We start from the raw sequence: 22,869 nt of genomic DNA, 5'->3' as shown, positions 1-22,869 counted from the left end.
CATAACTGGATTCCTCTTACTCTCTCACTTCACTCCCATGTGTCTTCATCTACTCTCGTTGCTCATGACCCTCACTTACTTCCTCCTCCTCCTCCTCCTCCTCCTCTCTGCAGTGTCCTCCAGCGTTGACCAGGGGAGCCTTTTACCGCAATTACCGCCAGAGAGCCATAATTTAATTCTCTCTGTTGGTGGGTAGAGGAGAATAAAAAGGTGGCGCTGCACCTGGAGAATACATAATGGGCCGGAGAGCGTTGGGTAAAAATAGCCGGGCAGAATGAAGGAGGGAGGATACATGACTCGGTCCTCCTCCGGCACACAGAGGCCCGTGGTTTACATCTGAACCTCATGTTGCTTTGGGAAAGGAGCGGATGGTTGTGGTTTATTTTTAAATGTTTTATTATATATATATTTTTTTGGAAGACTTCACTTTGAACCCGGCGCTGGCTCCTCCGATAAGACGCCCGGCGCTCCGGATTGAAGTCAGATGTGTGGCGCGGTTGGCGGTTCCTCCATTTGTTATTCAAGTCGACCCGGATGAATAAGTGGTTTCAGGGATTCTTTTTATAACGAGCAGGAGATGTGGACCCAGGTTTTCTTCGAAAGCTGAGACCTGAACACACACACACACACACAGACACACAAACAGACACACACACAGACACACACACACACACACACACACACACACACACACACAAACACAGACGTGCACATGTTCTCAAATTAGATTAGATATACTTTATTCATCGCCATGGGGAAATTTCTCAAAGGGTTCGTTCAGACTACAAGCAAATATGATGAACGACGTAGGGAACGATGTAGGGAACGACGTAGGGAACGACGTAGGGAACGACGTAGGTTACGACGTAGGGAACGACGTAGGTTACGACGTAGGTTACGACGTAGGTTACGACGTAGGGAACGACGTAGGTTACGACGTAGGTAACGACGTAGGTAACGACGTAGGTAACGACGTAGGTAACGACGTAGGGAACGACGTAGGTAACGACGTAGGTAACGACGTAGGGAACGACGTAGGTTACGACGTAGGTTACGACGTAGGTTACGACGTAGGTTACGACGTAGGTTACGACGTAGGTAACGACGTAGGGAACGACGTAGGTTACGACGTAGGTTACGACGTAGGGAACGACGTAGGGAACGACGTAGGGAACGACGTAGGGAACGACGTAGGGAACGACGTAGGGAACGACGTAGGGAACGACGTAGGGAACGACGTAGGTTACGACGTAGGGAACGACGTAGGTAACGACGTAGGTAACGACGTAGGTAACGACGTAGGTAACGACGTAGGTAACGACGTAGGGAACGACGTAGGTTACGACGTAGGGAACGACGTAGGTAACGACGTAGGTAACGACGTAGGGAACGACGTAGGGAACGACGTAGGGAACGACGTAGGTTACGACGTAGGGAACGACGTAGGGAACGACGTAGGGAATGATGAAGATAACGATGTAGCTAACGATGTAGGTAAAATATGTAGCTACACTAAGTTCTGTAGAAATCGGATTGTAATCGCATTTCAAATCCCTTCTAAATGCGGTTGGATTTGCAAAGCTAGCATTTTATGCATTTTATGCATTTTATGCATTTTGTGTTTATTTGTTTGTTTTGCTGTCCAGACTTTCTTGAATCTATCTGGATACAAAATAGATAAACTGTACGTCAAAAGTGTGACACCTGGTTCACGTTTGAAACTAACTGAAGACGGAAAAAAGTCAATCGAGACAAGAAGACTTATGACATATGAACAAGTGTCTTGTTGTGTAGTCTGATTAAAGCGAGGGGAGATTTTACAGAACACGCAGCTTGACTGCTGTGTTCAAGTTCATCCGTTCAATTCTAACTCAAAACGAGGCGCTTTGTCAAGTTTTTCGTTGCAGCGGTTCAACTCCTGCCAGACTAAATATTAAAGGGGAAATATGCTGTTAATCAGTGGGCTTTTCAGGTGCTGGTAGCTGGACTTCGTTTCTCATGGAAAAGGTTAGCTATTTCCTCATTTCCAGGCTTCCTGCTAAGTGTTCTCATCTAACCTTTGGCAAGAAAAGAGAATGAGAAAACCGTCAAACTATTCCGTTAAAAGAAAAACACGTGCGACCTTTTAATCACTCTCTTACTCTACTACTTAGTCAAATGGACAAAACAGCCGTAAATATCCTCCTTTTTCTAAGTGTCTGGATTTTGGCCCCCGGGACGAATCCTACCTTCGTCCTTCTCAACGTGGGAGGAGTGACTTTATTCTGACTGTCCAGAGCCTCTCAGAAGTCCTTCAGTCGCCATCTCTTCGTGCTCTCTTTCGTCAGAGAGCCTTCGAAGTGACGCCGTCGAGTCCCTTTGATTCAGGTCCGAGGACACGGGACGTTCACATGTCTTTACCTGCATATGTAATCATTATTGGCCACTAGAGGACAGAGAATACGTCCAGTCACGTGAAGATAGTGCTGCATTGCGTCCTATTTCGTTGCCCTAATTGTACTGAAGGCTCGTGCGTTTCTCCGTCCGGTCAAATCAATCAGCCTTTAAAAGTGTTTTCGGTTGCCCGGTTTGTGGAGTTTTGGATGTTTTTTTGCAGCTACACGGAGGGGAAAAAAACAAATTCCTGAGTGAAAACGTGTCGAAATCATCTCCGGATGTCTCTACGACTTTACTGCAGAAACTCTGATGACCGAGTCGAGTCTGTTCAGCAGCCAAGACCGACCGATTATCAGAATATCAGAATGACCAAAGGAAAGCCTGAGAAAACTCCCACACCGGCTTACACAACACAATTAAACATTCCACGTTTCACTTTTAAAAGAGAAAAGGCCCCAAGAAGAAGGACTATATTTCTCTTTGGAGCTTTGATACTTCTGCAGGATCTGAAACTACTTTGTCCATCCGGTGTTCAACAAATCCAGTACAGCTTCGTCATATTTATACACTTGCATTCTTGCAAATTGACGTCTTATTTGTATTCAGAAGTTTCCAAACTTCCTTTTTTCAGTCAAAGTGAAAGTGGTGCCACTGATACTGAACCCTGTCAGCACCACAGCTCCCACTCCTTCACACCGGCTCCTGTCACAGCGGGATATTCCCAATACCCTCGGAGGCCTCTCTCTTTTGACTGATGACGGTTCATTTCACACTCGCATGAATCAAAAAGAAAAAGAAAAAGAAACCTGCCCAGTGAATGCTGAAATGAAGACTGCCGTCCCGACCGACCTGCAGCCCAACGGCTCTGATGTGTTGTCTTCATTAGCCGGCCCGGGGGGATCAGCACACATTCACATTTAGATGAGTTTTTAACCGTCGCCAAAGGCTGGAGGTTGGACAGCGGCCCGGCGATGAAGGAAAGAAATCTCGCGTCCCGTCTGCCAGCGAGCAAAACGAAGAACAGTGGACGCAGAAATCAGATTCTTCTTTTTTTTTTTTCTCTCTATTCTTCAACACATCTCGGCGGACCAAACAGAGTCCAAGAATTACACTTGGCGCATACGAGACGGGCTGGAAAGGCTTCAGCCGTAAACCGTAAGCTTTCAGTCAATCTGAGAGACCTCCCAAATCCCCCCCCTTTTTCTCCCCACTCTTGAGCAACGTTAACTCCTGGGTTTTTTGTGTGAATGCTCAAAGCATTCATCTTTCTGGCAACGAAACAAAAACAGGACGGAGCTGTGTAACCGGAGGGGAAAAAAAAGGGTTTGCGGTCATTGAAGCTTCTCCGCGAGGCCAAAATGAGAAACAAATGGCTGCTTCTCTGTTAGCCATCGCCGCTGGCTCGCGGCCCGGACTCCTCGATCTCTGGAGGCTGGCGTCTGTTCATTTCAAAAAAAAAAAAACTGCATCAGCAAAACCAACAGAAAGTACTCATAGCGTTCACCTATCAGGTTTAGGACCTCATCGCCTTCAGGGCCTGTCAGGAAAACAGGACGTCTCACTGCCTGGTTTTGGACCTTTGGGATCAGAAAAAAAAACTATAACGGCACGTCTTCACCACCAAATGATAAAAGAATAAAGGCCTTTACACACTGCGGTGCTTTTATTGTGAAAGGAACGGAAGGAGTGGATGTGTCCTGCGGCGCCTTTCACAAGGTTGAAAGGAAAAATAAAGTTTGTTTTATAAATATAGCCGCGACTCAACGTGATTGGCTGGTGTCTTAGTCACGGTTTTTAATGCTCTTACAATTTGACTTTGTTCCGATTAAAATGTATACTTAATCGCCACATTCTTTATGAAAGTAGTCTTTTCATGACAAAAACAATATATATATATATGTATATCAACATGCAAAATGATCGCACAGAATAAACCTGCGTGTAAAGGCGTCAATGTGGGGAGATGGAACAAATTGCCTTATTACAGTCGATTTATTGACCTTTCATCTGCTGAATCACACAGACCTCTTTGATCCAACACTGATAAGCAGCACCTTCAATGACGTCACAGCCCAATCATGTGAGCTAATAAAACCAGTTCTCCTAAAGATAAAAGTAACAGATTTATGGCCTAATATAATCTACAATGCCACATAAAATTAGACAAGAGGCGACAATAAAAGAGTAAAGAGCGTCTGCAGCCACGCCGGTGGTTCTGTGAGGCTGTAATTTGAGCTACATGCTCAACATGACAATGCTAACAGCATAATAGCAGCTATAATGTTTACCATGTTCACCATCTGAGGGTTGTTAGTGTGCCAACATGTGTTAATTAGCAGAAAACACAACATGCAGCTCAGGCTGGAGGGGATAATTATTCAGCTCTGCAGGTATTTGGTCATATAAAAGTCAGAGCATCACCAACGTTTTTACATTTCATCCTGAGGGAAATCTCTTAACCACATTACATGGCGACCCGTCGACCGAAACACCAACCTCATGGTGGCACGAGAGGAAATGTCAGGTTATCACCATAATCAGTGGGTTTTTATGCTTCTGGGACCATGAACACCAGAGCAGCTCACACAATAGTCCAGTCCGACAAACTGATGCTGCCATTGTAGCGGAGGCATGAACTACGCAATACCCGCAACCGCGCACAAACATCCAACCTCACACACACACGCTTGACCTCCATGGAAAATTCCAGCCTCCCGGGAGGTAAAAACTAGACTGAAATGTCTTTTGGTTCGTAAGAAAAAGCTCAAACTTTGCACCAGTAAACGATCAAATGAGTACATTTTAGATATCGGGCGCCAAAGCACACACAGGTTTTGTAATTAAGGGGCCCAGGCGGTCGGATCTCGGTATGGTTCCCTCATGGAGACGAGAGGCGATCAGGTCTGACAACCAGAGGGCTTATGGCGATGTTGGCAGACCGAGGACGGGAAAGCTGATTCGTGAAGGCTGCAGGTGCCGTCTGCTGGAACTCAAAGAGGTCAGAGGTCGCCGCGCGTGACTGATTACGACAGGATTCGAGGAACGCTCTTGAGCTCACCCTTCGTCAACCGGACGAAATAAGTCCTGTTAAATGGTGTTTTTTGGTACAGGAAACCCAAACAATAAAACCTTTTGAAGAGGAAAGGAAGTGCCCTCAGAGTGTTTCTGCTCTCAGTTTTTCCTGGACTCCTTTTCTTCCCCGGGCGAACCGAATGAAGCGCTCCCAGCTCCGGCAGATAAGAGACTCGAGCCATGCGGCCGCGTTCGTTTCATGTGCCTTTTCTTTTCATTTCTTCTTTTTTTCTGGCAGCAACATCACAGCCGAATGTTCTCATTTCATTGGAAAAACCAGCGGCGTGGGAGGAGTCCAGGGGTGATGTGCCTCAGCGAGGGCCAACGGGCTTCATCGCTCCGGCGGCGCCACAGGAGTTTCCATCACCCGAGATTACCTGACCTACTTCGGCGGTGCGCTTTAAGACGACGAAGGAGGAGGGGGGCGGGGAACACAGAGAGCCTCTGTACTCTCGGTAAGAGCCTTCGCGAACTTTGACCCTTCCAAGACAGGAATCCCTCGACAGCAGGCTGGTAAACAAAGATGTAAAGGTGCTTACGTTCCTCCGGGTTCTATTCATAGTTATGTTATTGGTCCAGTAACTGAGCTAAGCTGCTCCTCGCCAAACCACAGTCACACCGTGTGTTTCCATCCACCTGTTTTTATTGTCGGTGCCCCGATTGCAAGTTTGGGTCAGAGTTCGGCAAAACACAGGGACAACAACCAGTCCAGTTTTTTTTTAGGTGATAATGGATTAAAGGTCCTGTGTGTAGGGTTTTGTAAGATCTATTAGCAGAAGTTGCATACAACATATGTGTTAATTTGTGTGTTAATCACCTTAAACTAAGAAGCGTTGTGTTTTCTGTTAGTTTAGAATGAGCCTTTCGTATCTACGGATGTTTCTACAGTAGCCCAGAAGGGACAAACCAAAGGGAAAGCGTTACCTGAAGGCCGACACACCAAAAGTTGGGTTATTATGGTAAAGCGCCTGCTTCTTGCCCCGCTAAGACTTCTTTTCTAGTGACCATAGTGACGTTGTGCCCAGAGTCTCCATGACGACGACGATGACGATGATACTGACTCTGGGGGCTCACGGAGGATTAACGTTGCGGGCTCGCTGCCGTGAACCAATCGGATCAGACTCCTGGAGAGGTCTGATCCGATTGGTAATGAGAAGAGGAAGAGACTCGCTCGGAAAGCTTTCTCCTGTTGAACCCTTTTTTTCTAATATTTCTGTGGTTTCACGCTCGGTTTGTGTGCCGTGAACAGTTCCACCACTTGGAACTTTTGGTGGAAAATGTTTCCAATGAAAAAACGTTTGCCCTTGAGCAAGGCTCTACACTCCAGAGCCAATAACAACTGGTTGTACTGGGCAGCTTCCTGAATCTACCTAATAAGTAAAAACCCAAAATAAAGTTCTGGAAATAGTATTAAATATAACGTTTCTCCACCCGTGTCAGAACAGGACCAGGCTTCTTTTTTTTTTACTTTACAGATGGCACATTGGGTAAAACCACTTGTTATACACCGCAGATCCCAGTTCAGTGGAGCTTTAAGCTGGTTTCGTGTCAACGTGGGAAGCCAGTTAGAGATCATGGGAGAAAAGAAAGGTGAAAAGAAGCAGATGGTAGCTCAGCACAGACGTCTTCAACTATTTATCAACTGTTTAATCTGTAAAATGTCATAAAATAATGAAATGTTCTTCAGAATTTCCCAGAAGCCCCCGGGTAGAAAAAAAGAAGTGAATCCTCTCGTTTTGAGAAGCTGGAAGCAGAAACAAACCAGAAACGTGTACTTTCTGGAATCAATACAGGTTCCGTTAAAGGTGTGTGTGTGTGTGTGTGTGTGTGTGTGTGCGTGTGTGAGTGTGTGTTGCTGTACAGAGGGGTCAGCTGGGTTTGAATACTCCGTAGTGTAAATCCCAAATAATCCTGTGTAATCTTTATAATCTTACTCAGCCTTGATTTAAAGGGCAATTTACTGAAACTGTGTGTGTGTGTGTGTGTGTGTGTGTGCGTGTGCGTGTTCCTAGAGAAGCCACTTTGAGTGTATTAGCAATCTGCCGATTGTTTGTTTAGCTTCACTGAGACCGACCAATCAGATGGCAACCAGTGTGTCACTTTTAAAGAGAATTAATGCCCAACTTCCTGCTTGCTTGTTAGCTAGCTAGCTAGCTAGCTTCGTCATCTGTCCTCATTCTGACATCATCAAGTATATATTTTTTTATTTTAACAAAGATATAACGGGGGTTATTGTGTTAGCATTGAGCTACCACAGTTCCCATGAGTCTGAATGTTAACGCTAAACACGCGAGAAGAGATGCAGAATTATAAAAAAAAATACAAAATGTCCGGTTTAAACTTTTACGTGAAGTAGCTCGTAAATGGTGTGATCTTTATTATGTTGGGTTTGGATCATTTTGGGGGACTCAACTCAATTAAATCATCTTGTCCTTGTTTGTTCGCTCACTTTCTACTGACCTCACTCCCCCCCCCCCCCACCCCCCCCTTGAAGATTAAAAACAAAACAAACAAACACAGATCCAGGCCCGGCGCTCTGCAGGAAGCCCGCCAGCCGCTCCGCATGTTGCGCATTATTAACACGAAACCCTCAGCGGAGGGAATCATCTCGCGTTGCATGTGATCTGGAGGCTGAGTCAGTACTGCTGGCGGCTTCGGGCGGTGACACAATCGGGAGAGCGAGTGGGCGCAGCATGTGTGTGTGTGTGTGTGTGTGTGTGTGTGTGTGTGTGTGTCACGCACAGTTCAGCCCACGGCCTGCTGCACCACATCATCAGGGGCGAACGCTTTGGAGGTTTGTGTGATTTTACGGGTTTGATGAGGTTCTGCTTCCTGCTGCTGCTGAGATAATGTTACTCAAGGAAAATAGATGGGTGATTAAAAATGGGGCATATACAACCAGAGGAGTCGCCCCCTGGTGGTTACTAGAGAGAATGCAGCTTTAACACATGAAACGTAGACTTCTATACAACCAGAGGAGTCGCCCCCTGGTGGTTACTAGAGAGAATGCAGCTTTATCACATGAAACGTAGACTTCTATACAACCAGAGGAGTCGCCCCCTGGTGGTTACTAGAGAGAATGCAGCTTTAACACATGAAGCATAGACTTCTATACAACCAGAGGAGTCGCCCCTGGTGGTCAGGAGAGAGAATGCAGCTTTAACACATGAAGCATAGACTTCTATATAACCAGAGGAGTCGCCCCCTGGTGGTTACTAGAGAGAATGCAGCTTTAACACATGAAGCATAGACTTCTATACAACCAGAGGAGTCGCCCCTGGTGGTCAGGAGAGAGAATGCAGCTTTAACACATGAAGCATAGACTTCTATATAACCAGAGGAGTCGCCCCCTGGTAGTCAGGAGAGAGAATGCAGCTTTAACACATGAAGCATAGACTTCTATACAACCAGAGGAGTGCCCCCTGGTGGTCAGGAGAGAATGCAGCTTCAACACATGAAGCATAGGCTTCTATACAACCAGAGGAGTCGCCCCCTGGTAGTCAGGAGAGAGAATGCAGCTTTAACACATGAAGCATAGACTTCTATACAACCAGAGGAGTCGCCCCCTGGTGGTCAGGAGAGAATGCAGCTTCAACACATGAAGCATAGGCTTCTATACAACCAGAGGAGTTATTATACAGGGATTATTATACATCTCATCGAGGCTCCGGATAAGCAAAAAGGAAACGGATAGATGGATTGGAGTGTCAGACAAGGAGGAAACCTAATTTGAAGGTAGCGCTATATGAAAAGTTAGAGGATCAAAAAGAAAACTTTTAGGATCCTCTGGGGGCCATGAACGTCCGCACACATTTGAACGGCAATCTATTAAATAGATAAATATCGAATGGAGCAACATCTCCGGCCTCAGAGCTCTTTAAATACTCTAGGATCCTGTTTTTTTTAATTGTAAATTCATAAACACACCGTTCAGGGGCATCGGGAGCCAGATACACATCCGCCATGAGCGGCACAACTGAGATCTACGATGCCGGTGAGAGGACTGCTGCTTTTATCCGATAGACCAAAACGCACGAAAGCATCGACTTCCCTCCCAACTCAGCCCCCCCCCCCCCATCCTATTTAATCACTGCCATGTGCCGGACAGAGGTCAGAGGTCACGGAGATGTGAGCACGCTACGCTTGCAGGTTCTCATTAGCCAGAAAAGGTCAGCTCAGCCGTGTGGGAGAGAAAGGTCTGTTTTGAAAAAGAAACGAGAAGTCCGACAGTGAGAGAAGTGGACGGAATTCAACTGGATACTTATTTATTTATTTAAGTTGAAAGGTCAACGCTCAACCTGCAGGAGCATCACACACACACACACACACACACACACACACCTACATACACATACAGGTACTTTCCAACATCATACTGAAACAAACTAATGTTACAATATATTTTAAATCTTTTTATGTCTTTTTTTTATTATGCAATTGACAAATGTGTTAATTGTTTTTCTTAAAAACAATTTTAAAAAGCCATCTGCAGACTTTTGGATATTTTGTTTTATTCACATTGAAACATCTTCCTGTGACACAAATATTCTAAAAATAAAAAAAATGTCAAGTTCATGTTTAACTTGTACATCTTTAGCTGCTTGGCTACTCGCACTGTATCGATAACGAGTCCGTTCAAAGCTAAAAAATGTTAATAAAAATGTACGCTTTTTTAATTACTCAAACGTACGTTGAGGCAACGAAACCACCGTAGTTTTTTTTAATTTATTTTTTAAATGTCATGAACGCACCTTTTGGGACGTGAACACTGGTCCTGTGTCTGTTTGAAGAGTCTGAAAGCGTGCAAGCCTTTTACACTCTTTTACACTCTGAGGGAGAAACGTGTCGATGTGAGTCTTTAAATTCCTGAATCCAGATCCCCTCTTGGCGAAGGTTTAAGGACACTTACCGGACCTGATTTTAACGTGATTTTTTTTTTAAAACGAAGCAGTTAACCTCCAGTACATCCCCGATGGCTTGCCGGTCCACTACATCTGTAACAGGGCTGAGGTCCCCTGTTGGATAAGTACGCAAGTGCACACACACACACACACACGCACACAAATCCTTTCCTCGGGGTAAATCTGAGTGGGAGGTTACGAGGTCAAACTGCATTGCTCAGCAGCAGAGTGTGGTTTAAACAGTCTCACACACACACACACACACACGCGCGCGCACACACACACACACACGCACACCCTGTGGCTGGCAGGAATAATTCTCTGTCACATCTCAGCGCTGGCGATGTGGCTGGAGGTTGAACTCCATCATTAGAAACATGAACTCACTAAAAATAGATCAGAGGAGACTCTCTGCCAGTTTTGAAGGGATTCATAATAGTTTCTCATGCATGTTATTTCATATGCGACTGTGACAGATTCGTAAAAAAAAAGAAAGAAATATATAATTACAATACGTACAATTATATATAGAATTTTCATATAAAGTATTGGTGCGGTTCAACTTCTGCAGAGTTTACGGATTCATTTTTGCTTTATTTACTATTTTTTACTCCATCGCATCTATGTTTTTAATTTATTTTCACAACAAACTTGGGGTGGGGGGGGGTGGGGGGAGGAGGGGGGGGGGGGAGCCCTCATCTGGTTTTTCCACCTGAGCAGAAGACGTGAGATAACAGGTTCGGCCTGCAGCGCCACATGGTTCTGTTTACGCGCTCACACGGGATCACACAAACACGGCTGGGAATCCAAACAACAGCTTGTTTGGAGGAGCTCCATCACTTCCTGATAAATAAGAAATAAAAAACTTCAGACCCCCAGACTGACTGAGACCCCCCCCAACACCCAACTCCCCTCTCCTGGAAACTAAAGCCGAGGAAAATATGTTTGTGTGTGTGGGAAACTCCAGTGAAGCTCAGCCAACCCCTTCGCTAATCCCCCAGAGTCTCCCACAGCTCAGGAGTGTGTGTGTGTGTGTGTGTGTGTGTGTGTGTGACGGTGAAGCGAGGGTCCCACACTCTGCAGCCAGCCCACCCATATTTCATGTTTTCTTGTTCTGCTCGCTCCGAGAAGGAAATTCCACCTCTCGCTCACCCAGACCTCGTGACCGTACGGTCACATGACCCAGGAAGCCTACGTTTCCCACAGTACAAAGGGGGCTTTTTTTTTTTTTTTTTTCAATGGGAGTTCTCGCTCGATAAACATGAAAACATATGTTTTATGTTTTGGATTCTCCATTTTGACGTACGTGTTTGTCTTTGATATATCTTAGAAGTTATTTGCCAACTGTAATTGTTTTGCATACATACAACAAGAATAGAGAGAAATTAGTTCACATTTTGCTCATCTCATATTCAATGTTTTTCTTTTATTTTCTTGAATGCCTGAAATAAGATCCAAGGTTAACGCAAGCTGACGAGATTCTGACATTTTAGTGTACTCTATATCATCCGACATATTTTAATAAAGCGCATGACTTTCACTGGCGATAAACTGGGACGCACCCTTGAAAAAGCCAATTTTAAGACTTTCAGATCAGTCTGCAAAAAACTAAAGGGCGCAAAAAAAGAGCCGAAATAAACAATAATAATCTCACCAATGTTACGCAATAAACTTTATTTACAGAGCAGATTCTTCACGTCTCGGGTTAAGTGAAAAAAAAGATCTGAAGATGACCGCGAATTCTACATTTCCAGTGTGGGCGGGAGCTGCCGGCGCTCCGCGGTGTTTACTGGGCGGTGTTGCCGGTATTAGCCGTTGCCATTAAGTCGCTGGTTTCTGTGGGATCGCACACACACAGAGAGGCTCTCCGGTCCTCTTTTGTCTTCGGCGGCTCCGGCCTCGCTTAACGGTCCTCAGTGGAGGCTTCACGCAGAGCGCTGCCATCTGTGGAGAGCAGACCGCTGCCAAAGCAAACACACACACACACACACACACACCAGAACAGACTGAAAGACACCTTCAACACACACACACACACACGCGGCCCAAATTGTTTGCACTGGCTGATAGCATTCAGACATGCAGATGCCCAATTGGGGCCAAAAGTAAAAGCCTCGGCGGGCTTTGAGCTCGTTGTTCCATCGTCTCGTCCCACGGTTTCCACCGACTTGACGAAAGGGCTCCATCCGACGACCTCGTGCGACCTTTCCGAAAACGATCTCGCGACGCATTGCCGTTGCGACTCTGCGTCTTCAACCGCCCTTAACCGTGAGACAAGATGATCCCAAACCGAACGGTATCAAGGACGTTTAGAAAAAGGTCGTTAAAAAGCAACTCTCTCGTCTCCAGCTTGGACCTGAACTTCTTAAGGGGCGCTAAAGCGTGGAGGCCACACTGCCCCCAGTGGTCAGCCTATGTCAGCACCGGATACCAGAACCGCAGTCAAGAGTCGTATTTAGGATTTCACTGATTGTTTTTAGAGAAGAAAAAAAAGAGAGAGAGAGAGGCCTTTTGCTGAATTGTGACTCATTAACTCTTTATGAGCCAGAACGCCGGCTTCGGATCCTCAGGTAAGTCCGCCTTCCGGTTGGTCCACGAGCCCGACTTGAGACTAAAAGAGACGAAAGCTATTAGAGCGCCTGGGGAAATTCGTCTAGCTCAATCAGTTTTATCTTTTAAATCCCTTCTAAAATAAACAGGATTTTTATGTGGCTTTAGCTTTGTGATGTTTTTGATATGTTCTTAATTGTATCTCCGCTTGTTGGTGTGTTTAATTGTATCTTTTTTACCCCCTTAATTGACCTTTTATTTTCTATTCTTTATGGCTACTTTTGTGGGTTTTATCGTCTGGAAAACACTTTGTGACCACTGTTTTAAAAAGAAGTGCTAAACCAATAAAGGTTATTTGTTATTATCATTATTATTTAGCTGGACAACCCTGTGTTCAAACACAAAAGGTTTAGGACTCACGGTTTAGGAGTCACGTGGTTTAGGACTCACGGTTTAGGAGTCACGTGGTTTAGGAGTCACAGTTTAGGCGCAAAAGGTTTAGGACTCACGGTTTAGGAGTCACGTGGTTTAGGACTCACTGTTTAGGAGTCACGTGGTTTTGGAGTCACGTGGTTTAGGAGTCACGTGGTTTAGAAGTCACGTGGTTTAGAAGTCACGTGGTTTAGGAGTCACTGTTTAGGACTCACGGTTTAGGAGTCACGTCACTATTTAGGAGTCACGCATTAGGACTCTCAGTTTAGGAATCACGGTTTAGGAGTCACGTCACTATTTAGGAGTCACGGATTAGGACTCTCAGTTTAGGAGTCAAAGTTTAGGACACACGGTCGTTTTTCACCAGGGACCAGGACCAGGGACCAGGACCAAGGACCAGACCTCCCGCTTTAGCACTTCGGCGTGCTTTTTCTCCTTGAAGATATCCTTTGCGTTTTAGTTCTTCACATGAAAAGACACGTATTTCATATTTCATGTTAAACAAATGGAGTCGTGCCAGGCGACCCCGTAGTTACTAAATGTAACCTCTGTTCTTTCTCGCGCGGAGACGCGGAGACACAGTCATGTTAAACCCGATCGTCAGCGGGGTCACATGACACGGGTCGATCTGTTCACACGGACTGTAAACAGCGGCTCTCCCATGATGCCGCAGGACAAAACATTCAGGCGAGTGTGTGTGTGTGTGTGTGTGTACATCCCACAGTTGTGTGTTGCTCATTCATGCTGCTTACTGTCTGTTTGAATCCTAAACACTATCAGGCCTCGGAATATCAAGATATCCCAAGATGCAAACTCTGAAAACACACACACACCCCTGGACTGTGTGTGTGTGTGTGTGTGTTTTAGTGTGTGTGTGCGTGTTGGACTGTGACAGACTGAGTGTATTCTCAGCGTGTGTGTTTTATGGCGGCTGCGATGGATCAACAGCTACCCCTGCAGACAGACGGGCGTCAATGCTGGTATGCTGTACCAGCTGTTACCCATAATGCCACGGGGCATGCCGTTTGTTTCAGTGTGTTTGTGTCCATGTGACTCAGTCAGTCAGAGAGGAACATATTTAACACTTTGAGTGTGTGCCGATCGCTGAGGGGAAACAACAGCAAGTGGACTCACACACACATTTAAGAAGTACTGACAACATGTATGTCAGTATTATCCATCTATAGAATATAATATTCATAACTATGTTTTAATTAGTGTATAATCACGTGAAACTAATAATCAGTGTTTTCTTTAGCTTATGAAAATAAATGTATTCCATTAATCTACGTATGTTGTTGCGCTAGAAACAAGAGCTAGATATATTTAATACATAAATAAATTATAATCCTGATTTGTGTTCTCTTTAATTCTTAAAAGTAATTATTTGTTGATGTAGTAGAGAAGAGTAGCTTCAAGTGGTACTAAAAGTCGAGATAACTGCCCCCTACCCGAAGGCCACCGTGGTTCTCCAACACTCTTGGAAAGGGAAGGGTGGGCAGACGGGTATTTAGTTGGTTGCAATCTGTAACACGTTGTAGACGCCACTAAATATTACACTTCGTTCTTTTAAATTTGAGTTTCAAGTGTTGAAATTACCCTTTATTAATCGGGATAGTCTCTTGAGGTCAGGGCATGTCCTGGCTAAACAATAGGCGAGGCATTCTTATTTACATGGCACATGTGCACTCAATGTGCTTTGCATTTAAAACGCATACAGCCAAAAGAAACATTTAAAATAAGAATATAGGAAATAAATACAATAAAATGGTACAACCACATGGAATTAAGAAGAAGAAATAAGAAGAAAAAAAACATCACGTTAAACAATGTTTACTGAGGTAATAATTCATTTTCACATAGACTTCAATACTTTCGGACTAGAGTCGACGCCCCCTGCTGGCCAGCAGAGAGAATGCCTCGTTTCCGCCTGTGTGCAACTTCTAGTGATAAATCACGTTCATGTTTAAAAAACAAAGCTGGTATTGTTGAATTTCAAAAACACTGACACTTCTTCACCTTTAACTCACTCACAGCTCCTTCAACCGTGAACTTCTTTTTTTTATTCTACATTTACAGTCAGGCGTTCCACAAGACCGACTACAAACGGTCAAACGGAGGAATGGGGGGGGTCCTTCCGGGGTCCTTCCTGCCCCGAGCCGCTCCGCCAAGCCGCCTGACGTAAACCGACCACCGGAGGAAGAAAACGGTAGATTAACCCCCGTAATCCTCCTCGAAACCGACCGGGTCCCGGGAGTCATGATGGGCGGTAGGACCAGCGCGTTAGCTGCGGGGGTGTGCGGCGCTCTGCTCGTCGGTTACTGCATCTACTTCGACAAGAAGAGACGGAGTGACCCCAACTTCAAGAACGGGCTGCGGGAACGTGAGTGTTGACCTCTCCTCCTCCTCCTCCTCCTCCTCCCCCTTCATCGGGCCACCAGGAGCTCGGATCCGGTTGTGTGTGGGGTTTTTTTTTTATTCGGTTCCGGTCGGTTTGTGCCTGCCGGTTAAGGCTGACACCTGCCGGGTAGGACGCTCTCGAGCCGGACCCCGGTTCTGTCATGAGGCGTTCAAGTGTCTTCACGTTAACCGTACTTTACAGTGCACACTTAAGGCCGCACACGAGTCCACAAGGGTTTCGGCTTAATTCGGATTATAGTCGACTAACCCAGCATCACCAGTTAAAGGAGAATGAACCTTTCTTTCTTTTTTTAAAAATAGGGTTTCCCCATGAAACCGGAAAAGGTATGCTCGGCTCCTTCCGGTCCATAGCTTTATTCTTCTTTTTTTACTATATAAATGAGCATTGAATGTGTGGAGTGAGTACTTATTGCTTTCTTTACCGTTTTTAGTGTCAGTTAAAATGTTTGCTTTGTGCTCGCCAATAATTATAGGCTGTAAATGTACTTTAGTTTACACATTCGTGTAGATCGTCTTCTGAGGAAGAATAAATGCTCACTGAATGCTATCTTTTTGAAGTCTCACCTTTTTATAGCGTTCCAGACACGCATAGTTTATTGAAGAAGTGTATATATATATATATATATATATATATGTGTATGTGTGTGTCTTATTCTACCTGGTATGCACCGTGTGGATAGATTCAAGGTCGTGTTAATCTGACAAATATTTCAATGGAGTTTGCTGCGACTTTCCTTCACAATCCTGTCTATCCACGGTGGGTTTGTTGATGTTTCTTTTAGGCTAAACAGTTGCATGCTGTCACAACACTTGGCCTTGCTAAAGGGCTCCTCGGCAACACAGACTCATTCATCAAGTCCTGCCGGCTGGAGATTATGGCGTCACTCGGACTGGTTAATGATTCTTTCTTATTTTTTTAATAGTAGGTTCCGCTTGTCAATCATTATAACTTTTCCAGTCAAAGTCTTAAACAAGAAGCTTTTATTGTGAAGCAGCAGTCACAGTAAATTTGTAATAGACACGTACTTTATTTTTTAATTTTTTATTCAACAATCATATCTTTACAGATTTCTTTGACTCATGAGTTTTCAAAACAAAAATTGACCATTAATCAATCAAACCCATTTTTAAACCAAGTATAAAATGCCGTTGACATCTTTTCTACTTTGTTGATCAACTCTTTATGTCCAGTGTTACAATGACACCAACTTTATTCTGTAGACACTATAAACATTTAATAATTATGACTCTTTATGAGTGAGCTTAATGACACAATTAAATATTCAGCTGCCCATCAGATAGAACAAAGAAAAGAAAAATAATAATCAAATATTTAGTTGTATTTTTATTTATTTGCTGCTGGAAACCCTGACAGATAATTCCAGACACACAGCTGACAACCTCACTAAGAGAGGAGTTGATGGAGAAGACCTACAAGGAACGAGGCTGCATGTGTACGAATATCTGTGCATCCCTACAGTTAGAAGATGAGATGGAGAAGTTAAGATGTAGACCACACAGGGTGGAGGCTGAGTATTTTCCCTTGAAGGAAGTGAGAGAAGTGATTAGTTTACTCCAACAGGAGAGATGATCAGAGGTGCAGAGTTTTTACCATCATAATAAAGACACGGACTGAAGTATGGGAGGAGTTTCTCCTTGAAGGAGCAGCCAGTAAAGGAGAAGATAAGAACTGCAGCTTCTACGTCATAGAAGGAGACCAGACCCTCCTCATAGTCCACAAACACCCCCACCTTCTGAGGACCAGACTTCAGGGAGAGAACAACTGGAGGACCAGCGGCAGCTTTATACTCATTTCCATTTCTCAAACATATGGTCCAGTAACCATCCTGAGGGCTCAGTGTGATTGGTCCCTTCCTGTTGATCGACTCTCTGACCACTCCTAAATCCCAGTCAGACTTTCGTTTAACTTGAACCTCGTAATAAAGTTTTTCTTTAGAGAAATTCTGTGTTCCTAAAACACAGGCACTTTGAGAAAACCTCTGTGGATTGTCGGGGAGACATGGCGGCCGTACCTTAGCAGGACGTACTTGTTTCCCGTCATCAGACAGGATGAGGAGAGGATGAGCTGTTTGAGGATCAAGAGTCACATCCACTGCAAACTTCTGGACCCTCTTCAGCTCAGCTTCAACAACCAGCTTCTTCATCTTTTTACTGAGAGTCTCCTCCAGCTGAGACACAGCTCTCACCACAGTCCCCTCATATGATGCTGGAGGAACACTGACCTCAGACCAGTCCTTGGTGGGTGGTGGATGGTGGATGTTTAGGGCCTGGACACTCTGGAGGAGGTGGAGGTGGTCTTCAGAGAGGGAGAGCTTCTCCACCTCAGTGCTTCTCTTCATCAGCTCAGAGATTTCCTGTTCCAGCTCTCTGATGGAGTCTTCAGCCTGTTTCTTTGTTGTTCTCTGCTTCTCTTCTATCGTATTGATGAGCTCGTTCAATTTTCTCTCAACAGACTCCTTCAGATCAGTGAAGACCTGAACACCTTCTGCTTTCTCCATGTCTGCATTTCTGTTGCTGATGTCGACAAACCCTTTGATCGTCTCAATCTTTAACTGTCTCTCCTGGATTATCTGCTGAATCTGAGCCTCCATCTTAAACTTCCTTTCCTCATATTCTTCCTTCAGAGGAACAAACTTGTGCGTCTTGTGATCTGAAAAGATGCAGAGCATGCAGACACACGTCTGGTCGGTCTTACAGAACAGCTCCAGAGGTTTATCGTGCTTCGTACACATCCTGTCTTCCAGGTTCTCCACAGGGTCCATCAGCTGATGTCTCTTCAGTCGTGAAGCTGTCAGATGAGGCTCCAGGTGAGTCTCACAGTAGGAGGCCAGACACACCAGGCAGGACTTCAGGGCCTTCAGTTTGGTTCCAGTGCAGACGTCACAGGGAACTTCTCCTGGTTTGGACTCTTGTTGCTCTGAGCTGCTGCTGCTGGCTTTCTGTTGAGCCGACTGTCTGAACTGAGAAACCATCTCAGAGATGAAGGTGTTGACGAGCAGCTCAGGTCTTGAGGTGAAAACCTTTTTACACAATGGACACATGTTCTGGTTGTTGGTAGTCCAGTAATCATTGATGCACTTCTTGCAGAAGTTGTGTCCACATGACGTTGTGACTGGATCAGTGAACACATCCAGACAGACGGAGCACAGGAACTGATCTTCAGATGGCAGAAAGTTTGAAGAAGCCATATCTACACACATTGTGGAGGAAAAGAAGAACATTTTATTAAATATAGTTTAATTATTTGTTTAAAAAGGAAACAGGTGTAATTAATCTTATATCTTTCCACCCTTCTATAAAACCACTTTGTTGACTACTTTACAAAAAAGATGGAAGACATACACTCCTCATTTACTAATCCATCTTCCATAACTAGAATTCCATCAACTTCATCTTCGAGTAAGCTGTCCTTAATCAAGTGTCCTCCTTTCTCCACCATAACAACCTTCTTGACCCTCACCAGTCTGGTTTCAAGGCAGGCAACTCAACAGAGACTTCCCTCCTTGCTGTCTCTGGGCAACTTCACACTGCTAAAGCAGCCTCCTTTGTCTTTATCCTTCTAGACCTTTCTGCTGCATTTGACACAGTGAAGAACCAGATCCTTATTAGTATCTCAGGCTCTGTTCTATTCCTATTCTCATCCTACCTCAACGACCGCACTTACCAGGTAACCTGGAGAGGATCTGTGTCTGAACCTTGTCCTCTCACTACTGGGGTCCCTCAAGGCTCCGTCCTGGGTCCCCTCCTCTTCTCTCTGTACACAAACTCTCTTGGCTCTCACTGGATGTCCACCTGAAAATGATCCCTGACAAGACTGAACTACTTTTCCTTCCAGGGAAAGGCTCTCCCACCCACAACCTGACTATCACTTCAATAACTCGTGTTGACACCAACCTCGAATGCCAGGAACTCTCCCTGACTGCCGACATTACAACAACAACACGTTCCTGTAGATTCATGCTGCACGACATCAAGAGAATACGTCCTCTTCTTACTCAGAAGGAGGAACAGGTTCTGGTCCAGGCTCTGGTCCTCTCATGCCTAAACTACTGTATCTCCATCCTGGCAGGTCTGCCTGCTAGTGCCATCCAACCTCTGCAGCTCATCCAGAATGCAGCAGCTTGACTGGTATTTATCCTAAATTCACCAAGACTACTCCGCTCCCTTCACTGGTTACCAGTGGCCGCCAGCATCCGCTTCAAAACATTGGTACTTGCATACCGAGCTTTGAACAGATCGGGTCCAGTCTACATCCAGGACATACTCCAACCTTACACCCCATCCCGGCTTGTAACTCCGTCACTACGAGCTAAACACTCTACAAAGTCACAACTGTTTGCTGTCCTGGCTCCTCATTGGTGGAATGAGCTCCCCACTGACATCAGGACAGCAGAAAGTCTCTACATCTCCCGCCGCAAACTAAAAACACGTCTTTTCCGACTATATCTTGAATAAAAAAAGAAATGGCACTTTAGTAGCACTTAAATAGCATTTACTGATAGCACTTTGTAGTTTGGCTTTTTTGATGAAGTACTTTCTTGATTCTGTTGTTCTGAGTTTGTTCTCTCATGGTTGAATGCACTTATTATACGTCGCTTTGGATAATAGTGTCACCTAAATTAAATGTAATGTAATGAAATATCTTTTAACTTTTGAGTAAACAACCCAGATCAAAGTCGTGCCGACAGACTCAACCTTGCTCCTCTTGCAAAGCAGCACAGAATGAGTCCAATGTGAGTTAAAGAACAGCACTGACAACAAAGCTGCTGACGTGATGACAAACACATCACATTTCCTCCTGCTGCTTCACAATAAAAGCTTCCCGCTGGTAGAAAACTCTTATTGTGAAACCACTAGAGGAAATAGAGGAAGTGATCAATGAACAGTAACAAAAGCAGGAAAGTCGGAGTGAGACTGAACTTAAAACCACAGATTCAGTTCCTAGTTACTAAAGTCCTCCTGAGACAGTTTAAAGCTGTTAAAGTGAGTTTCTGTGTAGTGGGACTTTGGACAGACGGCCATAGTTATATTGTTAATAATTCATCAGGTATGAAGTGATAAGAGAGGAACTTCCTGCCTGAGTAAAGGTAAAGTGTTGTGTTCATCCTGGTTATTAAAGGTGTAAATATGATCAGATGTACTCACCAGTGTTTGGAAGAGACTCCGTTGTGTTGTTGACAAACACCTGATGACGTCACTTTGAATTGTCTCTGAGAGAAAAGCAGAGACTTGTCTCGACTGCAGTGTTTCTGCCACTCTGACCAACTTAAGTTTCGTTTCCGGAATGTGACGTGGAGGCTCTCCTCTTCAGTGTGGCTCCGCCTCTTCAGTGTGGCTCCGCCTCTTACCTGCAGCTCTTATGAAATACATGTGTTTGTGTTGCAGGGCGGAGAAAGCAGAAGGCAACCAAAGAGACGGCGGGCATGGCAAAGGTGAGCTCACACCTGTTGGAACAAATACTGATATAACCTGTCAATCAACTCAGAGCAGATTAGTGAGCTCTGTGGTTTCTTTACAAAATCCTCTTCATATAATGTCAACATTTACACTGTATGCTATATAAATGATAATAATAATAGTATTTGTAGTAGAAGCAGTAAGCATCATTTTTAAGCTTTTATTCTGAAGTCACCACATCTTCACTTCCTGTATTATTTTGACAGCTTGATGGCCAAGGGCATTAAAATGTAGCATGTAAATGTACACATGAGAAAATATGATGATGAATCTAGTTTTAAGAGTCACCCACTATACACTTTTATTTTAAAGAGGACGTCGGTGATCAGCTGGTTACTTTCATCTGGCTCCTTATTGGATAATGCCGATTGAAGGAGGGTTGCTCCCAGCATGCAGCTGGAGCTCAACTGGCTCCCAGATCAGAGCTCCTTAGTGGGATGATGACCTCCTGTGAGGTCTGACCACAGAGACCCAAAACGAAACGTTGAACACCAGAGCGAAGAGCTTTAGTTCCCGTGGCTGACCGTTGTTTGTCCTGCAGCTCCCAGACCTGAAGGACGCTGAGGCGGTGCAGAAGTTCTTCCTGGAGGAGATCCAGCTGGGGGAGGAGCTGCTGGCTCAGGGTAACACCCCCTCACACCGATACCGGCTCTACAGTCACAGTTTGATTGTCGTCCGTGTGCATTCTCATTGGTTCTCGTGTTTGTGCTTCGCTCCACAGGAGACTATGAGAAAGGCGTGGACCACCTGACCAACGCCATCGCCGTGTGTGGTCAGCCTCAGCAGCTGCTGCAGGTGCTGCAGCAGACTCTGCCTCCGCCCGTCTTCCAGATGCTGCTCACCAAGCTGCCCAGCATCAGCCAGGTAGGCACTCTCCTTCTGTTCTCCACATAATAATAATACATAAGTATCAATGCAACATGAAGAGAAATAGAACCCGTCCGGTGTGTTTTCTGCTCCTGCCCTGCAGCGTATTGTGAGCGCACAGAGTCTGAGCGAGGACGATATAGAATGAGGACCAGGAGGAGACGACCCCCTCACCCTCCTCTTCCTCTTCCTCATGTGGACCTTCCATGACGACCCTGCCAACGCCTCGGCCTCCATCACTCCGGCCGACGTCCATCACTTCCTGAAGTGGAATTAGTTTTTTATTCCTGGTTTATCCATGACAGTAGTGTATTTTTTTGTTTGTTTTTTTAACTTAAATTACCCGTTTTGGGGTATTAAGAGCATCTGGATCATAGCGGCCAGAGAAATACAAGAGCCCGTCCCCCCTCCACCGTCATTAGGTGTGCACTCATTGAGTGGAGCTGCTCCTTCCTACAGGGTGGTGCAGCACGCGTCCCGACAGCATCACGTACCGGGGTTACACCGCCTGTTTGTACCAACCGTCTTCATGGTTCCTTTTATCAGTCGTGGAACGTTCCAGAAACAGGAATCTTCTGCTCCACAAAGTATTTATTGTTTGATTTTTTTTTTTTTTTGTCATCGGTCGTCTTTCTGTTCGTTCTCGACTTGCAAACACTTTATTAAAAAAGTGATGAAATGTTTTGTTTTGTCATTTTAAAAGAGGACGACGCTCTTTAGGAAAATAAAAAAAATGTGAACAGACTGAAGTTCTCCTGTGAGTTTATTTTAA

At 45.0% G+C, this 22,869-nt stretch overlaps 2 protein-coding genes across 3 annotated transcripts in view; one reads left to right on the top strand and one right to left on the bottom strand.

The window, feature by feature from the left end:
- The window catches only part of LOC117732764 (E3 ubiquitin-protein ligase TRIM21-like), a 299,335-nt gene extending 278,284 nt beyond the window's left edge, over positions 1-21,051 (bottom strand). The window contains exon 1 of the mRNA XM_034535937.1: positions 20,919-21,051. The gene's annotated coding sequence lies outside the window, so the exon portion shown is untranslated. The remainder of the gene's footprint in view (positions 1-20,918) is intronic.
- Positions 14,380-22,842, top strand: tomm20b (translocase of outer mitochondrial membrane 20b). 2 transcript variants are annotated; one of them, XM_034536543.1, is made up of 7 exons: positions 14,380-14,493; positions 15,411-15,714; positions 18,518-18,580; positions 21,159-21,205; positions 21,772-21,853; positions 21,952-22,094; positions 22,201-22,842. In XM_034536543.1, exons 2-7 carry the CDS (start codon positions 15,591-15,593, stop codon positions 22,243-22,245), a joined length of 504 nt encoding a protein of 167 aa, XP_034392434.1. In that variant the 5' UTR covers positions 14,380-14,493; positions 15,411-15,590; the 3' UTR covers positions 22,246-22,842. The 2 variants fall into 2 exon arrangements, with proteins under 2 accessions (XP_034392434.1, XP_034392425.1); XM_034536534.1 differs by lacking the exons at positions 14,380-14,493; positions 18,518-18,580 and having other exon boundaries at positions 15,440-15,714.
- The last annotated feature ends 27 nt before the right edge of the window (positions 22,843-22,869 follow it).

Source organism: Cyclopterus lumpus, chromosome 1 (assembly GCF_009769545.1).
Source record: "Cyclopterus lumpus isolate fCycLum1 chromosome 1, fCycLum1.pri, whole genome shotgun sequence".
Taxonomy (NCBI): domain Eukaryota; kingdom Metazoa; phylum Chordata; class Actinopteri; order Perciformes; family Cyclopteridae; genus Cyclopterus; species Cyclopterus lumpus.
Note: the sequence above shows the minus strand (reverse complement) of the source record. Positions and strands in the feature narration are given on the sequence as shown.